Raw genomic sequence first — 18,166 nt, forward strand, 5'->3', positions numbered from 1 at the left:
ATCATGGAGATGGCATATAGCATTAGAATAAGTAGCTGAGGGATATAGTAAATCAAGAATGCAGTGAAAATCAATCTCATTACATGATAACTTGACACTGGAAGCATGCAGTAGTATGTCACAGATGGTCAGCAATAGAGTAATATTATCAAGTTCTGGGTATAGTTGTTGGGCATTAAGTAACTTCTTCCTGGCCTCAGTGTATTCCTCATTGAGCATCATGATTGAAGCAACATATTTCTCCCTAAGAGCCTCCACCTTCTTCTGATTCAACTCTCTCATCTCATTATCTTCAGGATGCAATTCCCAGCAGGAATTAAGTTCTGTAGAATGCATTGTGTAGGATGAACTGAAAAGAAAATGACAAACTCAAATGGAGGTTGAGCAACACATTTTACTTGTACTTAAAAGGTGGAACAAAACAAACTTTGTTCATATAAAAATGACTCAAGAATGCTTCTGTAAATTTCATTCAAACTCAGTCACCCCACCAAATTTCTGGTCAAAATCAAACTGTTCTGGTGAATTTCTCAAAGGTTACATTCTACTAGAAACATTCAAAACCCTACAGATTTGAAGCTTTATGAAGAGAGGCTGGAGGTTAATTTTGATGCCAAACAAAGACACAAATACTAGGCAAAATCCAAAACAAACTAACAATTGATTATTTAATTATTATTTTTTAATTTCATCCCAAGCACAACAACAACATTAAAACAGAGAGAAATTATGGATCCTCATTTTAGCTACAATAATCTATCAGGAATCTGTAGATCCTCATTTTTTCCATGGCAAAGATCCAAAAATGTCTAAGAGCATAAAGAAGAATGTAGAAGATGAATGGACTCTGAAATGATCACAAACCTTTGGAAACCAAGCTTCAGCTCAAGCACTGTCCCAGCTCAAAATTGTAGAAGCAAAGTAAGCAACACATTTATTGTGTGTTGTGTGTTGTGTGTTATGTGTACAAGACCCTGATTTTGTCCTTTTCTGTTGTTGAAACTTGTAGTAATGATAAGGCTTAACTATGTTGGAGGTCCTCTAAAATAGGGGTCCTTTGGTTAAGGCCCCTACAAAATTTTTTGGGTGGAATAAGCCCCTAATGTGAAAATAATATATAGTAAAAAGCCCCTACCGTCAGGTTCCGTTTAATTCTTGCTGATTGTACAAACGACACTGACGTGGATTTTCTTGTGTGCAAACGGCGCTGACGTGGATTTTCTTGTGCTGTCCCTCTCGCCGTCGCAAGCGCTCTTCCTCTAGCTCGTTTGCGTGTCGTGAAACTGGAATTGAGATTTTAGGGTTCAGTATATTTGGGAATTTTTGGTTTTTTACCTTTTTTTCAACCCTCATTTACTTACGTGGTACCCTCTTTAATTGAATTATTTACACGCAAGAAAATCTACGTCATCGCCGTTTGCACAATCAGCAAGAATTAAATGAAACTTGACGGTAGGGGCTTTTTACTATATATTATTTTCACATTAGGGGCTTATTCCACCCAAAAAATTTTGTAGGGGCCTTAACCAAAGGACCCCTATTTTAGAGGGACCTCCAACATATTTAAGCCTAATGATAATTGCCAACTATAAAATAAATTGTATAAATGGAAAATCTTTTTTTTTCCGTACAATTTGTACCTACCTCAAAAAGTGAAACCAAAATGCAGGGTTGGACCAATCTGTGTTATGAAGGAAAATTAGTTGACGGTCAAAGCAAACTCCATTAGTTTTGTTGTTACACGGTGTGTGAAAAATGGCTTATTGTTGAGAATAAATTTCGAGTGACAGACATGAAAAATCGCAATTCCCTCTAAATTAACATTACTTAATTTTAACAAAAAAATTAAATCAAAGCAAACAAACCTCTTTTTTCTTTTTCTTCTGAAAATTACTTTCTCTGCACAACAAAACAAGAAACACAATTCACAACAAAAAAAATTGTTCCAAAATGTATTTCACAAAACTCAATGACTCGCCCATGTTCCGACAACAGGTTCGATTCGGTGTAAGATCAATATTTTTTTTCTGTCTAAATTAACATTGTTATATCTTTTTGTTTTGGGGTTCTTTGATTCTTTAAACTGAAACATATAGATAGGAAAAAAGAAGAAGAATTGAACGTTGGCATTATGTTACACCTATGTAGATATCATCATGCATCTCGTGATTAATTATTTGCATGGTTCATTCATTTTTTATTTAGGAGGGTGATGTTCTATGTGTTTAATTTCTATTATTGGTGTTTTATGCTGATCATGAATTTGTTCTTAATTATGAATCATGAATGGCTGTGGATGCAGCTTCAGTCCCTGGAAGAAAGTGCAGAATCGTTGCGCTCGAGATGCTGGAAGTTCTACAAAGGATGTCGAAAGTACACGTGGGTTTTTTTCCATGCCATTTGATTTTATGAACTTTGCACATTAGAGACTGTTTTCTCCATAGCCTCTTGTATGTTCTGTTCTGTCAATGTCTGAGGTATTAGATTGCTTAGAAGCGAGTCAACTTATATTTAGGCTATGTTTGGTTATCCGTTTGCACTGTCGTTCACATGCACTTCAAGTGAGAAAAATGTGAATTGAGCTCTTCTTATTGATTGGGATGAAATCCGTTCATGTTGCACTTAACTTGTATCCGAGCACACACTTAAGAAGGTAGACAAGAAAGACCAAAACCTCTATATATCTACTCTCCTGCTTCTTTCCAATTGAGCTCATTCACCTTTGGGGCATGTTGAAATCTGGAAGGATTTAGCTCAAACCCAAGTCTCAACAACTAAATAGTATTAAATAATTTAAGAGGAATTCTGGTAAGCATTTAGTGTAAATTAAGTCCGTGCATGTTTGATTCGACGTTAGAGCCAATGCAAACGTGTTTTCACGTATCTCAATGCACCAACGGAGAAGTTAGAATTTGCCACGTTGAGTTTAGCGTGGATCAAAGAAGCTAGATTTTGACACATTGGCTTCAACATGGATCCACGTTGAGTTCAGCGGAAATCCAAACGACGCAACGTTTGGATTTACGTTAACGTGGATCCACGTTGAAGGAAATGTGTCAAAATCCTGCTTCTCGATGCAAACGGGGCAAATTATAGCTTCTCGGTTGGTGCCTTGAGATACGTGAAATCACGTTTGCGTTGGCTCCGACGCCAAACCAAACACACAACCTTAAATGGTTGACTGAATTTTTGTGTCACAATTATTTTATGCTGGATGTAATGATGTGTTAGTTGTTGATTAGTTTAGTGTACTCTCTTTTGTGTCCAAGAGAATCTCTCATAATCAAAAACTCTTGTTGCTCACACACCCAGTAAATTTGTTCACAATTTTTGGGCATGTGACAGAACCAAAGTGTAATCTTAATGTGCAAATGTGAAGCAATGTATGTCTAAATGGGTGGAGGTAAAAATAGCTATAAATTTGACTCTTTCATTGAAGACATGCCAACGCAATCATCATATCTTCCTGGATGAATATCTTGGCAAGTGATAACAACAACTGCTATTTAGATTAATCAACACATAATTTTGACTGTTATATAGTGATTAAACAGAAGTCTATAGCCACAGGTCTCACTTTGTTATATTCCTAATGCCCTAATATTTTTAACCTTATTTTAGGGAAGGGCTTGGAGTGGCATATGATGAAGATATAGCATTTGCAAGTTCCCTAGAAAATTTTGGAGGAGGGCATAGTGATCCTTTATTTGTAACTTTAGGTGGTAAGTCTTGTTGGTCTCTTCCCTCCTCTTGCCATTTCTAAGGAAAAGGTAAAAAAAAATTGAGAAGAAATACATTAGGAAGATCAAAAGTGTTTATCACCCTCCTTCCTTTTACTATTACAGGAAAAAAGTAGCTCTTTTTTACAATGAATTTTGATTTGATAAATTTTGTTTTTGGTATTATCAGGACCGGTGATGACCAAATTCTCTGTTGCTATGAGAGAAATTAGTACATACAAGGAGCTTCTTCGGTCACAGGTAATGAGTTGTCCAGTGTTGTCATTGTCTTTCTTTTTCAGGGATGTATGTTTTTAATTAAACGGCCACTGGTGAAACGTGTGATTTTTTCACTTAAAACTAGAGCTGGTCTTCGGAGTGACATTTCTCAGTTCTAACGATTTTTCTGGGTCTTGTTATGATCCTTCTACATCGGACTAATCTACAAGATAACATAGTTGAAAATCCTTTTTGTTTTTTTAAAAATGCTGTTTACTAAAGTGGAATTGTTCTTACTGATATTGCCAAGCTGATTGTACTTGATGTGGCTTCTTAGGTGGAGCACATGCTCAATGACAGGTTACTGAACATTCTAAATGTTGAAATCCTTGATGTCAAGGTATGTTGTGACTTGTGAGCAGCAGAAATTTTTGAAATGCTTATGCATAATTCATAGTTAATTGTTATACACTAAACTTATGGAATGTTGAGCCACAATACTTGATGATATAACTTATAGCTCCAGCAGTTTGTATAGGACCTCTATATAAGTCGTATAATAGTGAAATGCTGCCATTCCTCTCTCAAGATGCTAATTTACAGCTCTTTGTATGTGACAGGACTTCAATTTGTATTCTACAGTGTTTGTAACATATCACCTGAAATTGAAATAATATGTCAAGAATAAAATTCTCAAAAGTAACAGAATCTTGAAATCTATGATTAAAAAGGCCTCCATTTTTTGTATGTTAGCATTGCCCTGAAAAGATCATTCTATATTCAGTGGTTTTTCGGCACTGGATTCAGTGGGAGAAATGGAGAATCTATATTTTATTTGTTTAGTAGGAGAAAGTTTTACAAATTAATGCTATGAAATCATGACTACTCTAAGAACTGCGGAGAAAGAACTCCAGTGCAAGACTATCAATCTAAAATTCAAAACTATATAGCAAGGACTACTACCAGTGCTGGAATTTAATTTAAAAAATTACAACAGTTTCAAAAAGGATAATGCTCCTGAGAGCTTATTTACATATTCAACAAACATTCACAATTCCTGCCTTCATATGACTTGCAATTTTTCTTTTTTCTTATAATGCTTCAAGTGATGCTTGCAGGAAGCTCGGAGGCGTTTTGACAAAGCTTCTCTTGTATATGATCAGGTGCATACTAAAATTTCACAATATAATGATCTGTGCTTCCACATTTTGTCATTCCTTATGCTGCATGTGTAGAAGTCCTGGGTTAGACGATTTTTTGCATGAGAAGAAGCATAAGTTCTGCTTGGTAGTTTTTGGATATTCAGCCTGATCCTTCACTCTTTGCGGTGTGATCATATAATCAATAACTGAAACCAGGGTTAAGTTTCTCCATGTCAATTATTTTTTCAACTTCATTGCTCGCTCAAGTATATAATCAATATTTTTGGTGAAAAACCTGCATGCTGCGTGACTTGACTTATGTTTTAACATCTCCACTCGTTGAATTTCATATATATTGATGCTCCTAAGTTTGATTAATGAGAAAGGAAGAAATTGATTTTTAATGAATATAATTTAGTATGTCTTGGCTCGTAAAAGGATCTTCTAGTGGGTTGGTTGAACTTTCAATCATCCCTAGGTTTCCCACAAGTTCAAGTTTGAACACCAGTCATTCTCATTTTATGGACTTTTGAAGCACTTTGCATTGTAATGTTTTAGTTACATCTCAAAATTCAATGACTTAGTACTTTCAGTTCTTTTGAATAAATTGCGAAGGAGTAAGATGCATTTGTAAATTCAGTGCTGCCAAATCCAGGAACAATGCATTAAAAAACATTCTGTAATGCTTGATCATAACTCAAATACAGGCTCGCGAGAAGTTTATGTCACTGAGAAAAAGCACTAAGCTTGAGATTTCCACTGTCATAGAAGAGGTACATCCAGTAGCTTATGTCTGACACTTATATTCATAAATATTGTATTAGCTTGTCATGGGTTGCCATGATCTTTTTTAATCTAATTTGGTAGTGAGCCATTCCAGGATATGCACAATGCAAGAACGTCATTTGAGGAAGCTCGTTTCAATCTGGTAACTTTTGTGGAACAAGATATGCTGCTTTGGATAAGAGTATGAAATGAATTTTTTACGCTCCTAACTACAGAACATATTTCATCTTCTGTTCAAGGTTAGTGCTCTTCATAATGTTGAAGCGAAGAAGCGATTTGAGTTTTTGGAGGCTGTCACTGGAGTTATGGATGCTCATCTTCGATACTTTAAACAGGTATATGGCATGGTCATATATGACATTTTTCATATGCATTTTTGTACTTATGCTATTTTTAAAAATTCTTTCTCTTGCAGGGATATGAGTTATTAAATGAGTTGGAGCCTTTCATTATCGAGGTTTTGCTACAAACCCTTTACTTCTTTTACTTTTGTACTTGACTGAAGATTTGAAATGTACTTCTTTTCCGCTGATACTTGAATAGTAGATATCATGTAGAATTTTGGGTTGACGAAATGCTCAGTATAGTGTACTTCCTCATAACTATAGGATATCTGATATGTAAAAATATTAATAGTGCTCCTAATAAATTAACTGAATGGACGATTTCCTTTCTTGGATCTGCTATGTTGCAGGTTTTGGCTTATGCACAAAAAGCAAGAGAAAGTCACAATGAGGAGCAGATTTCTCTTTGCGAAAGAATGGTGGAGTACAAAAAACTAGTTCATCAAGAAAGTAAGTTGTCCTTGAATGGCCCTTATGGTTCTCCAAGTGGAGAAGGTGTGCATGTGCAGCCTTTTTCCAGGATTTCAAATAAAGTGGTAGATGCAGTAACAGAATCCGCCGCAGATGGAAAGGTATTTCAGTATATGATGTTTATCTCTTTGAGAGAATTTTCATTTAATTCATTTCATTCTCCTTAGTTTTCATTTATGAGTTCTATCCTTTGGTATCTCTCAATATCATACGGTGCACTATTTCAGGTTCGAATCATTAGGCAAGGGTATCTCTCCAAACGTTCCTCCAATTTGAGAGGTGACTGGAAGAGAAGGTATTTTGTTCTTGATAGTCACGGAATGCTTTACTACTATCGCAAACCATGGAGTAGTTCACAGGTAAGTATTCATGGCCAACTTCAAATTAACTGCTAAGTACTGGTACTCTAAGCTAGGTACTTCTCATTTTATCATCTTATCTTGTTAATAAATATTGAGCATACCATTTCAGAGTGGAAATCAATCATCTTCACAGAGGAATAGTGCTACTGATAATAGTGCTGGGATTCTGAGTCGGTTGCTTTCTTCTTCGCATCACCATGGAGTTGTTCATGATGAAAAATCTGTGGTACGCCATACGGTGAACTTGCTGACATCAACAATCAAGGCTGATGCTGAACAGTCAGATTTAAGGTTCTGCTTCAGGATTATTTCACCATCAAAGGTTTTTACATTACAGGTACTCATTTACAAAAATTTATGGACGCGTAGTATGGCATTTATTATTATTGTACTAACGAAACAGTTTGCAGGCAGAAAATGCCCTGGACCAGATGGATTGGATGGAACAGATAAATGGAGTAATTGCCTCTTTATTGACACTGGGGAAGGTACTTAGTACATATTTCTTTTGGAATTTCTTAACTAGCACTCGAAATATAAATAACGAGATATGAAGATTTAAATGACATAAATTTTTCGTTATCCAATTCATTAATATATCATTTCCCTTCTATTAAACGTACCCTTTGATGTTTGTATTAATCGTGACCACTATAATTATGAAACAATTATGTGACAGTCTTTCCCAACTGACTCGGAAAGTGGTGACTCTGAATCTACCAGCAAGTACGATTCATTACAAAATTCTCCAGTTTATCGAGCTGTCAGCGGAGATTCATCATACAAGGACGTGGCTACTAGTAGACCATCTGAAGACTTGCAGAGGAGTAGGCCGAGTATAAAAATTGAAAAGCCAATGGATGTTCTTAGAAAGGTTAGCGGGAATGACAAATGTGCTGATTGTGGTAAACCTGAACCAGATTGGGCATCCTTAAACCTTGGAATCCTTATATGCATTGAATGCTCTGGTGTTCACCGTAATCTTGGTGTACATCTATCAAAAGTAAGTAGTTAAGGTTGCATTTTTAAGAGTAAGCTTAAGTGTTGTCCTTGTTTATGGTTCATGCTATCAAACTCTTATTGCTCAATTTTTTTGTTTAGATGTACATTACTTATTTTATTATTAGAAGTGAAAACAAAAGGCTTCATTTTTTTCAATACTCAGTTTTGCAACTAAAATGGAGTAACACTTTTTGCAGGTAAGATCACTAACACTTGATGTGAAAATATGGGATTCCTCAGTCTTAGCCTTGTTTCAGTCACTGGGCAATCTCTTTGCAAACTCAGTTTGGGAGGAGCTGTTGCATTCGACAAGTACTTCGCAAACTGATGATACTCCTGATGGGTAAGTATTGCCTGTTTATAAGAATAAATGTTTGAAATTTTGCTAACATGGACTTCTGCAATGTAGTTCATCAAAGGCAAACACAAAAAAGTTATTTCATGCAAGAAAACCAGCACATGATGATCCTATTTCACTAAAGGAGAGGTTCATTTTTGCAAAGGTAATCTAATTGAAATTACAAGTTATTTCCTTGTTAGAGTGGGGAGGATGGGATTTAAATGAACACGATTTTCAAGTGAAAAATCTGTCATTGTATTGGAGAAGTTTGGCATGCTTATGCAAGTTCGAGCATATGTTTTTCAAAGCTCAGAAAATTGTGATTTTAAAACTAAAAACGGAAACATAAAACATCTATGGTTTTTCAGATTAAGAACTATTCATACCAAGTGAGTTTTTTTTCATTTTTTGTTTTAAAAACTGAAACTGTTTTACAAAACATCAATCAGACCCTGATTCTTTGCCGGTATATCTTAGACACCTAAGAGAATTGATGTCTACTGTTTTTCCTTCACTAAGAAATGAGGATTTTATTAATTATTTGGTAACTCAGTTTTGTTTCTTGTTTAAACTTAGATGTGTTTACTTTGATTGAAAACCTCTAGTAGCTGGAATGAATCTTAAAGTATTAACTGAGGGGAGGTTAATGTCTGGAAAATAGAACTTTGATGGTTTCTCTTATCGCAGTATTCTGAGAAAGTCTTTGTTCGCCGGATGACAAAAAACCACCGTCTCCTTTCAGTGGCACAACAGGTGTGGGAAAGCATCTGCAGCAACGACAAGAAAGCCGTGTATCGACATATTGTCAAATCAGATGTGGATGTCAATGCTATTAGTGGAGAAGCATTACATGGTATGTCTTCTGATCCCAAAAGTCTCAACTCCTGGAAATAAATTTGCAGTTGAAAAATCAGGATGTAAATAATTACTTGCTATACAGGATATTCTTCCAACATGCCTTCTTCAAGTAATTCAGATTCAGAAATATCATCTAAAAGTAAAGATCAACTAATTGGGGACATACAAGAAGGTGCTAGAGTGTTACACCTGGCATGCCTAACAAGCGATGCTGTAATGGTAGAGCTGCTCATACAGTGCGGGGCGGATGTAAATGCTATTGATTCAAGAGGTTGTACACCACTGCATTACTGCATTATGAGAGGGAACAATGCATCTGCAAAAGTGCTTATTTCAAGGTAGTTATTTTGGAAGGTTTCTTAGGTACCCCATTAGTTATTTATTAAGGTTTCTTAGTTATTAACATGATGTGTTCATACTAGGTACACCATTGTTTACTATGAAAATTTAAACATGTTTGGATCAGGTTATTTTTACTCAGAATCAATTCTGACACTTAGAAACTACTCACAGAAGCTTCTTACCAAGAATTGATGCTGGATTTAAGATTTCCAAACATGAACTAAAATAGTTTGACAATTATTTTCAGGGGGGCAAATCCAACAGCGGTTGACAAAGAAGGCAATACTCCTCTTAAGCTTGCATGGGAATCCAGCACTGTTAGCAAAGACATTTTTGCTCTCTTAACAAGCACAAGCAGATAGTATTCCTTCAAGACTTACTACAAGGGGTCAGAAAAATCCATGTCTCATTATAGAGAAAATTGAGGACCACAAAGCTTGTCCAAGGCGCCTGAAGCAGGTTGGCTTGTTTTGCTGGGCCAAATGTTAATGTTTATCATCTTCTGTTGTAAGATGGGACAGGCTCTGTAATGGGACAACTTTGACCAAGTTTTGCAACGTTCATCCTTTCTGTTGACAAAAAATATATAACATTCATCATTTTCAAATTTTTGGAGTGTATCTTGAATTCTTGATCAAATTTATACAGGGGTTGTATATATCTTACTTGAGTAATTATTCAACAAGGTTTGAGTTCTTTCTGGCGGCAGAAAAAAAAATGTTAGACTGAGTTTTCATTCTAGTACATATTTAGAAACTCGTTCAAAAATCATGATGAAACTAAAATTATGATGGACAAAAGAAACTTCTTTTTTGCTTCTCTATCGTTTTTGAGTTTCCAAATATGCATTTAGTATCTGAATTCAATTTGAAAAAAGAAATATGGGACCATGAAATTTTCCTAGACCTAGACCGTAACCACTTGGTAATAATGACAGCATTTGTTAGATTCAGCACTTCTAACTTTGTGGTGGATTTGTTACATTCAGTGTTGAAATTCAGCACACTTAATTAACCATCCATAGCTAAATCATGATATATTGATATATGGACAGATGAAAGAATAATGGGATCGACATACATCTTTTTCCACATGATTTCTGTTTAAGTAATACAACAAGCTAAACATACTTAATAATACACATTATAGTATGTGTAAGAAAAGGCTTAAAAATATGTTTTAAATATCATTTTCCTAAAATGAGTGGTGGATTGGGCAAGTGGCCATAAATTGTGCACAGTAGTAATCTCCAACTTGATTGACTGGTCTGTAGAATGAAGAACTACCAAACAACTACATATATATTTGTTTGACCAACAATAGAAATTATAGGTGTCATTTATTGGTTGCGTTTTCCCCTCATATATTTCCATAACTTCAAATTCAAAGCCTTGACTAACTCTTTATAATTAATTAATTAATATAGTATGGGCTCCTAAAACAAGAATATATGTTGGAAGAAATCAACATACTAGACCAAAATTAATATGAAGAAGCTTTTGTGGCTAAGCACGAGTGTCGTATGCTGGTTGCTCATATTGTCTTTTAGTTGGAAGATTGATTCTTCGAGGTTTAATATAAATATTCTGGGTGAGAAGATTAGTCACAGTTATTGGTGGTGAATACCCACAACATTTGTAGAGAGTGAAGCCTCTTCTTGTGGAGTAAGCATGGGTGGCTGTAAGGGTAGCCAGTGGCCACTTATGGACCTTTCTCTTTTTTCCACAACAAATGGGAGACAAAGACAATTGACCCATTCAGGTTCAGTGTATCAGGTTTTTGAGTCATGTGAAACTTGCCATCCTATTTTCAGCATTTGCAATTGCAAGTATATATTTTTAAGTAATTAACTCCCTACATATCTCATGTGGGCCAATAATATTGGAAAAGGACCACTTCTCCTTACTCTTACTTAGGCTTCAAAGCATCCACCATGACCAAAACAAATATGTGTTTGGTTCATCTACTCAACCTCCTTGAAGCTAAAAACTTGAAGAATTGGAAAATATGTGTCGGTTGTAATGATTGGCCTACAAGGATCATCCAATTCAAAGATGATTACGACAGAAAGAGCCTGAGATGGCACTCATATACTGAATTTTAATATCTAATCAAACAAAGGCGGTGCAATTATAAGAACAAATCTAGTGACTTTCCAAGCAAAGCTGTGGTGTACGTGGTTGTTTACCTTGTCTTTTAATTAATTATGTGATTGGAGTTTGATTCTCAACTAATGCAACACATTTTATGGTCTGTTAATACTTAATTATGGTGATGAGCACCTATGATAAAGGAGTCAATCATTGTTGTTGGCGATAAATACCATTGTCTCAAGAAAAAAAATCCTGATCGCTTGATTTGTGTTTCCAAATATAATTTTCTCTCATTAGATTAGATCTAGTTAAAGATTCACATAAATTCATCTTCAAATGTATTAGACAAATGCATCTTATAAATATTTATAAAAAATGTAGATGTATAAACTTTTTTACATGACAACAAGAGAGTATGTGAGGAACCTAATCTCTGCTTTTTGCCTCCTTTTGAGTGTCATATATAATAATGTACAGTTGTTGCATGGATAGCTAGTTTATCGCCACATTTGAATTTGGATAAATGCAAAGAAGCTGCATTCATATGATAAAAGATATCTGTATATATAATACTTTTATCGTAAGTTGTTCTTTAATGGTTGACATCCTTTATAGTTGAAAAAAAGTTGTTTTAGAATCATGTATCTTTGACGTGGCAGTTTTCCTTATGATCGTAGCTTTTCTTTTATTTTGTTTTCTTTCTTTTGTAGCTAACTCTTAACTTTATAAAACAAAAGTTTACCTCTCTTTTGTAGTTGTTAACATATATACTTTCAAAAAAAAACATATATAGTTTTGAAAATCGGATCGTCCTGACCGGTACAACTTAGTTGAGCCCGAAATCAGTTAAGTGATGGTCTATTTGAAATAAAATATTAGTACAAAAGTTGTTATCAATATAGAAACTAAAATTCTAAACCAAAATAGATAGTAAAAAGAAGAATTAATTTGGTATGAATCGTTTTGAGTGAAGTTCATTATTCATTCAAAATGGCTAGATATGTGAACTAGAGTAGATGTTTATACTTCATATGACTGTTTAGTACACGGTTTCATAACTTGTCATAGAGGATATGGATGGTTTCATAAAATGCCAGAGAAACACGTGGGAAGGAGTCTTAGGATTGTTGATCTGATAAACTTTATTCAACAAAAAACAAAATAAAAAAGTAAAAGAATGACATCTGCATCTTGTTGCACTATATTGAAGATTATCTTCATCCCTTAAATTATATATATTACCTGCCTTAATCCCATGATTCACGAATGAGTTGTTGAATGTTTTGTCTTTTCTGTAGATAGAAGGAACTAAGAATGGCCTTAATGATTTTCTTGTTTTCTTTTCCTTTGATATAACTTTGAAGAATTAAGATTTTTTAATAGAGCATTATATCTCCAAAATGAGTAAGTAAGATTGTTGTTTATTTTGATTTTATTTGAAGAATGTTATAATCTTAACTTTTGAAGTATAAGTGTGATTAAAGAAATCTCATATTAGTGAAAAAAAAAAAGAGCTGAGCAACATAAAAATGAAAAACTATACTTATTGTTCTAAGTTATTTTGTGGTAATTAAAGTATATGGATGATGTCCACTTGATCCAATGTTGATTTAACCGTAGTCCGTAGTCTATTTCATATTCACTCAACAACTAACATAAATTATAATATGGTATCACAGCTTAACAACTATAAGTGAATAAGCTCAATAAAAGAAAAGGCATACGTCGGTGAGAGTCAAGTTCAGATTGAAAGGATCAGAGCACAAGCCCACCATATGTATATATGACTACCTTTGATGTTATGTACAAGCACAAGCCCAGAAAAAGCAAATCGTAAGACTTTTGAGACTATACGAAAGAGTGCAAATCTACAAACGATATTTGATATATGTTCCGTTTAGGTACAAGCACAAAAAAAAAAGTAGATTCACTCTTAAGATGGAGTGTTATATAGGAGTAAAAGTATGAATAAAAAAGTCACATTCGATGAAAAAGTAACAATTGAGAGAGTTAGTTTTTAGAGATTTTCTAGGGAACGAAAGATGGTGGCATATATTTTTATTTTCCAAATTATTAGATTTACATAATATTTTTTATGATAAATAAGTCATTAATATGTTGTATTTACGCTAATTTATCATTTAATAGATTTTATTTTTAAAAATCATCAATATATAAATACTATTATTTGAAATTAAAATAGTTCACCCCTTCCTTCTCCTAAAGACAACTAACTCATAAATAATTCTGTTTGTGGTGAAAATATGTGAATAGTATATAAATCACTTGTTCTCCAAACCTAATATGGACGTGATTTCTCGAACTCATCTCTATCTGCCTAACAACTTAACCTAAATTATAATATTAACCTATAGAAAAATTCAAAGATAAATATGAATTTACTTTCTCGTTTTACAAATAAATTCAATTTAATTAGTGAATTTTTTTTTTCAGTAAAAAATATTACATATAAGTTTTTTTTTCCTTTGTCTGGGATTTTCAATATGCAAGAAGTTATATTTACTTATTTAGTCTCCAATTATTTCGAGTAGATACACAATATAAATGGTAAGTTTCTTCCTAAATGCCAAGAGTCAACTCTAAGATCTCTAATTTAAGAGTGTTAGAAGTAGCTAACTTTTCTCTATGTTTGTGACCTACTGGTCTATTCTGACTTTACTCCCACCATTCCACAATATCACATCGCCCACTATCGAAAGCCATCCAAAAGCAAAGCAAGAAGATGTATGTGTTTTCATTGCATGATCACACTCACATCAAAATGTACAAGCATCCACAGCTTGTTATTCCCTGCCACTAAGTGTACGATTAATTAAAAGATAATGAAACACTTATGACAATATGTGGCCATATAGTCCCGATATCACTTAGTGCATATTCGGATACACAATTATCGTAAAGTTAAAATTACGGTAAACAAAAACAACTTCTCGTACCATCTGTAATCATCCACCATGATTATGGTTTTAGTCATGAATTTTATTGTGTATCCAAATTAACATGCGGTGTAAAAAAAAAAAAACTCTTCTTCACTTCTCCCACTCCAATCTCTTGCCTGCCTTTACTAAAATAGGACAAAATTTCCATAACACTTAAAAGCACTAATATAAATTTTTATTCATATTAAAATTTAACTATGTCCCCAAATGATAGCTCATGTGGTAAGAACTGGAGACAAATGGGTTGGGATGAGAAAATCTAGAGTTCAATTTTTGTGTGTAATTTATTTTTTCGATGTAAACAAATATATTAAAATTTAACTGACTAAGGTATCCAAACAAATAAACACTTAAATTTATGATTAAAATATGTGAAATATTTTTTTAAAAAAAAATCTCTATAGTTATGGGCCGGGCCGGACTAATCTCACGGAACTTGCGTGATTGGATAACGACGTGAACCAGATTGTTTCCCTGTCATGAAAATGGGTCCCATGCAGCATGTGCAGTCCACGTGTCATTTATGCCACGTGGCGTTCTACTTTTGGTGTCACAGAAAGAGAGAATCGCTTTCACCCCAAGTTGTTTGATTTGAACAACTCTTTCCATTGTGCTTGTGCCACACAAACAAGAATCTTTACAAAAGAAACCAAAATAAACAAACATATATGTGAAAATAAAGGACAGAAAGAGAGAGAGAAAGGATCCAATACAATAAGTTAAACTAGAATGAATTATTCATTGAAGTCCGCATAGGAATTTAAAAAAATATTGAAATAAAACAAGAAGCATGGGTTTTAGACTTTTAGTACTTAGTTTAATTGTTAATTAATAATTAATTAAAGGGTTTTTGGTCTGTGGGTTAGGGGTCAAAAAGAACAGGGGGAGGGAATGTGGAAATTGCTGAGGAGAGAGGAGGCATGCCCTAAATGGGCCCCACTTCTACAAATGCAATCTAATTAGGGGACATCCAACCAGGTTCCACCCACCCACCCTCTTACTCTTTGTCATTATTAATTAGTGTTAATTATGATCATTATCTTGTCATTATTCTTTCCTTTTAAGTTTTAACGTGTTAATTAGATCACTACCTCTAATTAAGTCCATGAGAGACTTTGATAGCAAATGTTTATAACATGCCAAAAATTAGGAATTTCTTGCAAACAAGACACCTCTAAATATGTAATTTCGGATATTGTCATCTGAATTTGGCGCGTGATTTTCAATGAGTTACATAACTATTTGATTATCTATTTGTAATCATTATCTTCGTCTCTCCTCTCATATTTGCATTGAGTCTTGCATTCTTTTAATTTGAATGATTATTATAAAAATTCTACATTTTTCAATCGTCTTATTTGTGTCCCTAATTACATTGGTGTTCTGGACTTCAAGTTCTAGCATATAGAGTGGTTGTCTCACAAGTATAAGAGACTTCCACACTGCTTAATTTGACCAGAGTGCATAATAAAATTATGATATGGTGTATCTTAGATGTGCAAGAACTCTTATTAAATTTATACATGATGAAAGTCATGTTGATGTGATCAAGGTTGTCAAACTCGAGAGTCTAGGTCTCGTTTTGGGGAGGTAAACTCATTTTGCCGAGTTAACTCGTAGACTTGTAAGAGTCTACCAAAAAAAACTTGTCATGGTGTATTAAGAACACAAATTACAATCATCAATGAGACATTAACCAAATAAATTCAACACCCAACTTCATAGTAAAGCATAGTTCAATATTCTTTTCTAATTGAAAAAGAATCAAATGAATGAAAATTTAATTGAAAACATAAACAAACATAACAGAGCAAAACTGATAGTAAGTTTGGCTCAGTAAACTGGTTTGATCAAGTTAACATATTTTCTCATGTTCTAAGTAAGGAGAATGCTGATTGAGGTCAGAACTCTAAGAAAATGATGGAAGAAACTCGATCTAGACCCCAAATTATCCTTTTAATTTTGGGATTTAGTGCAAAATCCAATTTCTTCCTTGACTCGTAAACTCTGCGAGTTTGTACGAGTCTACCTAGTTTGACACGAGTTTGCTCGAGTTAAGGAAATTTTGAATTTACCTGCAAGTTAACTCGTTTTTTGCACCTAGAAACGTAGGCTCGTACGAGTTTAAGAGTTAACTCGCAAGTTTGACAACACTGGATGTGAATGTTATTCATGTATTCGAGATATTATGGGAGTAGTTTTTATGAGATAAGAATTTACGGTTACTCACATAATCTTTATTTTGCTTGAAACAGGTAGATCTTATATCAAGTGTTCGACCTAAGTGAGGGTTAAGTTTGTTGAGTAATATAGGCCTAGAATTTGGATGTACCAGTTGGTCCCCCAACTTAATGAGTTGAGTTCAGAGGGTTTGTTTAGATAATTTATCTAAATTCTCTTTTAACCCGAGCTTAGTTTGATGGATATGTTGATGTTGTGGAGTTCTTTTGCGCTAGCTTCTTGGACAACTGGTCGTTTGGAGTCGTTACTTGATTTGGCAAAGGTGGTGAATTGGGCACATTACATCTGTCTAAGGGTTATGTGTGCAATTCTTCGTTGAATTGAGATGGTTCTGACTTATTTTGAAAAGGCTTAATTCTACTTTTCGTCCCTGATCTATCATGATTGTGCAATTTTGGTCCCCTTATTTTTAAACGAGCAATTTGAATCCCACATGTTTTTGCCGTTAACACTTTTAGTCCAGCCGTCTATGTTCTGTCAAAACTGTAACGGAATATGCTTATGTGTCATATATTTTTGCCACTTAAACATTATTTTTTAAAAAATATATATAAATTACCATGTCATCATCTTCTACTTTACTACCCCTCGGTCCCAGATTATCTTCAAATTTTGTTCATCTTATTTCTAGAAAAATTCATCATTTTTTCATCTTCTTCATCATCAATGGCCCCAAAATCAAATCTCATAAAAAAAAAATCCAACATTTTCACCATCAGAAGTTAGAACCACACAACCTTTTCAAAATCCAAATATTTTTTCATCCTTCACCATCTGATGTAACCTCTTTCTCCAAACTCAAAACTCAGAACAACCTTTTCCACACCATTTTCATCCTTCTCCATCACAACCCAACTCCTCTTCGACCTGAATCCAGAGCCCCTCAACCGCGAGCTATGGTTGCATGCGGTAGATCTTGGTTTGCTTGAGACGGCGGTGACTCGGTTTGAAAGTTTGATGACTCGTTGGCGGAGTGAAGGCTCGGAAGTGGAGGTTGGATGCAGCGGCGGTGTCGATATGAAGCAAATCATGGCGTTCCAAACGCTTCTCTCCAAATTTTCACAGGTCTGAAGAAAATCGCGCTTCTCTCTCCAAATGCTTCTCAGATCTGAAGCAAATCGTGTATCTCTCCAGAAACCCTAGGCACAATTTCAAACTTTGGTTCCATTGTTGTAACCTCTTTCTCCAAACTCAAAACTCAGAACAACCTTCTCCACACCATTTTCATCCTTCTCCATCACAACCCAACTCCTCTTCGACCTGAATCCAGAGCCCCTCAACCGCGAG

The 18,166-nt window shown here is 34.5% G+C and overlaps 1 protein-coding gene across 4 annotated transcripts; it reads left to right on the top strand.

Moving 5' to 3' along the window:
• Positions 1-1,857: 1,857 nt before the first annotated feature.
• On the top strand, positions 1,858-10,192 carry LOC130716850 (ADP-ribosylation factor GTPase-activating protein AGD1-like). Of its 4 annotated transcripts, XM_057566878.1 has the most exons (21): positions 1,882-2,007; positions 2,303-2,379; positions 3,622-3,722; positions 3,910-3,980; positions 4,276-4,338; positions 5,057-5,101; positions 5,788-5,853; positions 5,961-6,008; positions 6,106-6,201; positions 6,282-6,323; positions 6,561-6,782; positions 6,909-7,040; positions 7,153-7,380; positions 7,454-7,531; positions 7,723-7,879; positions 7,964-8,046; positions 8,243-8,388; positions 8,455-8,548; positions 9,073-9,238; positions 9,326-9,581; positions 9,833-10,192. In XM_057566878.1, exons 1-21 carry the CDS (start codon positions 1,951-1,953, stop codon positions 9,945-9,947), a joined length of 2,343 nt encoding a protein of 780 aa, XP_057422861.1. In that variant the 5' UTR covers positions 1,882-1,950; the 3' UTR covers positions 9,948-10,192. The 4 variants fall into 4 exon arrangements, with proteins under 4 accessions (XP_057422877.1, XP_057422861.1, XP_057422852.1 ...); XM_057566894.1 differs by having other exon boundaries at positions 1,858-1,995; positions 7,723-8,046; XM_057566869.1 differs by having other exon boundaries at positions 1,883-2,007; positions 7,723-8,046.
• The last annotated feature ends 7,974 nt before the right edge of the window (positions 10,193-18,166 follow it).

This window comes from Lotus japonicus, chromosome 1 (genome assembly GCF_012489685.1).
Source record: "Lotus japonicus ecotype B-129 chromosome 1, LjGifu_v1.2".
Lineage (NCBI taxonomy): Eukaryota > Viridiplantae > Streptophyta > Magnoliopsida > Fabales > Fabaceae > Lotus > Lotus japonicus.

Excerpts from the sequence above, each read along its gene's own strand:
- LOC130716850 (XM_057566869.1), top strand. The coding sequence starts at position 1,951 with ATGTATTTCACAAAACTCAATGACTCGCCCATGTTCCGACAACAGGTT. Across the intron at positions 7,532-7,722 it reads CTTTATTGACACTGGGGAAG|TCTTTCCCAACTGACTCGGA; the intron begins GTACTTAGTACA and ends ATTATGTGACAG. Across the intron at positions 8,549-9,072 it reads AGAGGTTCATTTTTGCAAAG|TATTCTGAGAAAGTCTTTGT; the intron begins GTAATCTAATTG and ends CTCTTATCGCAG.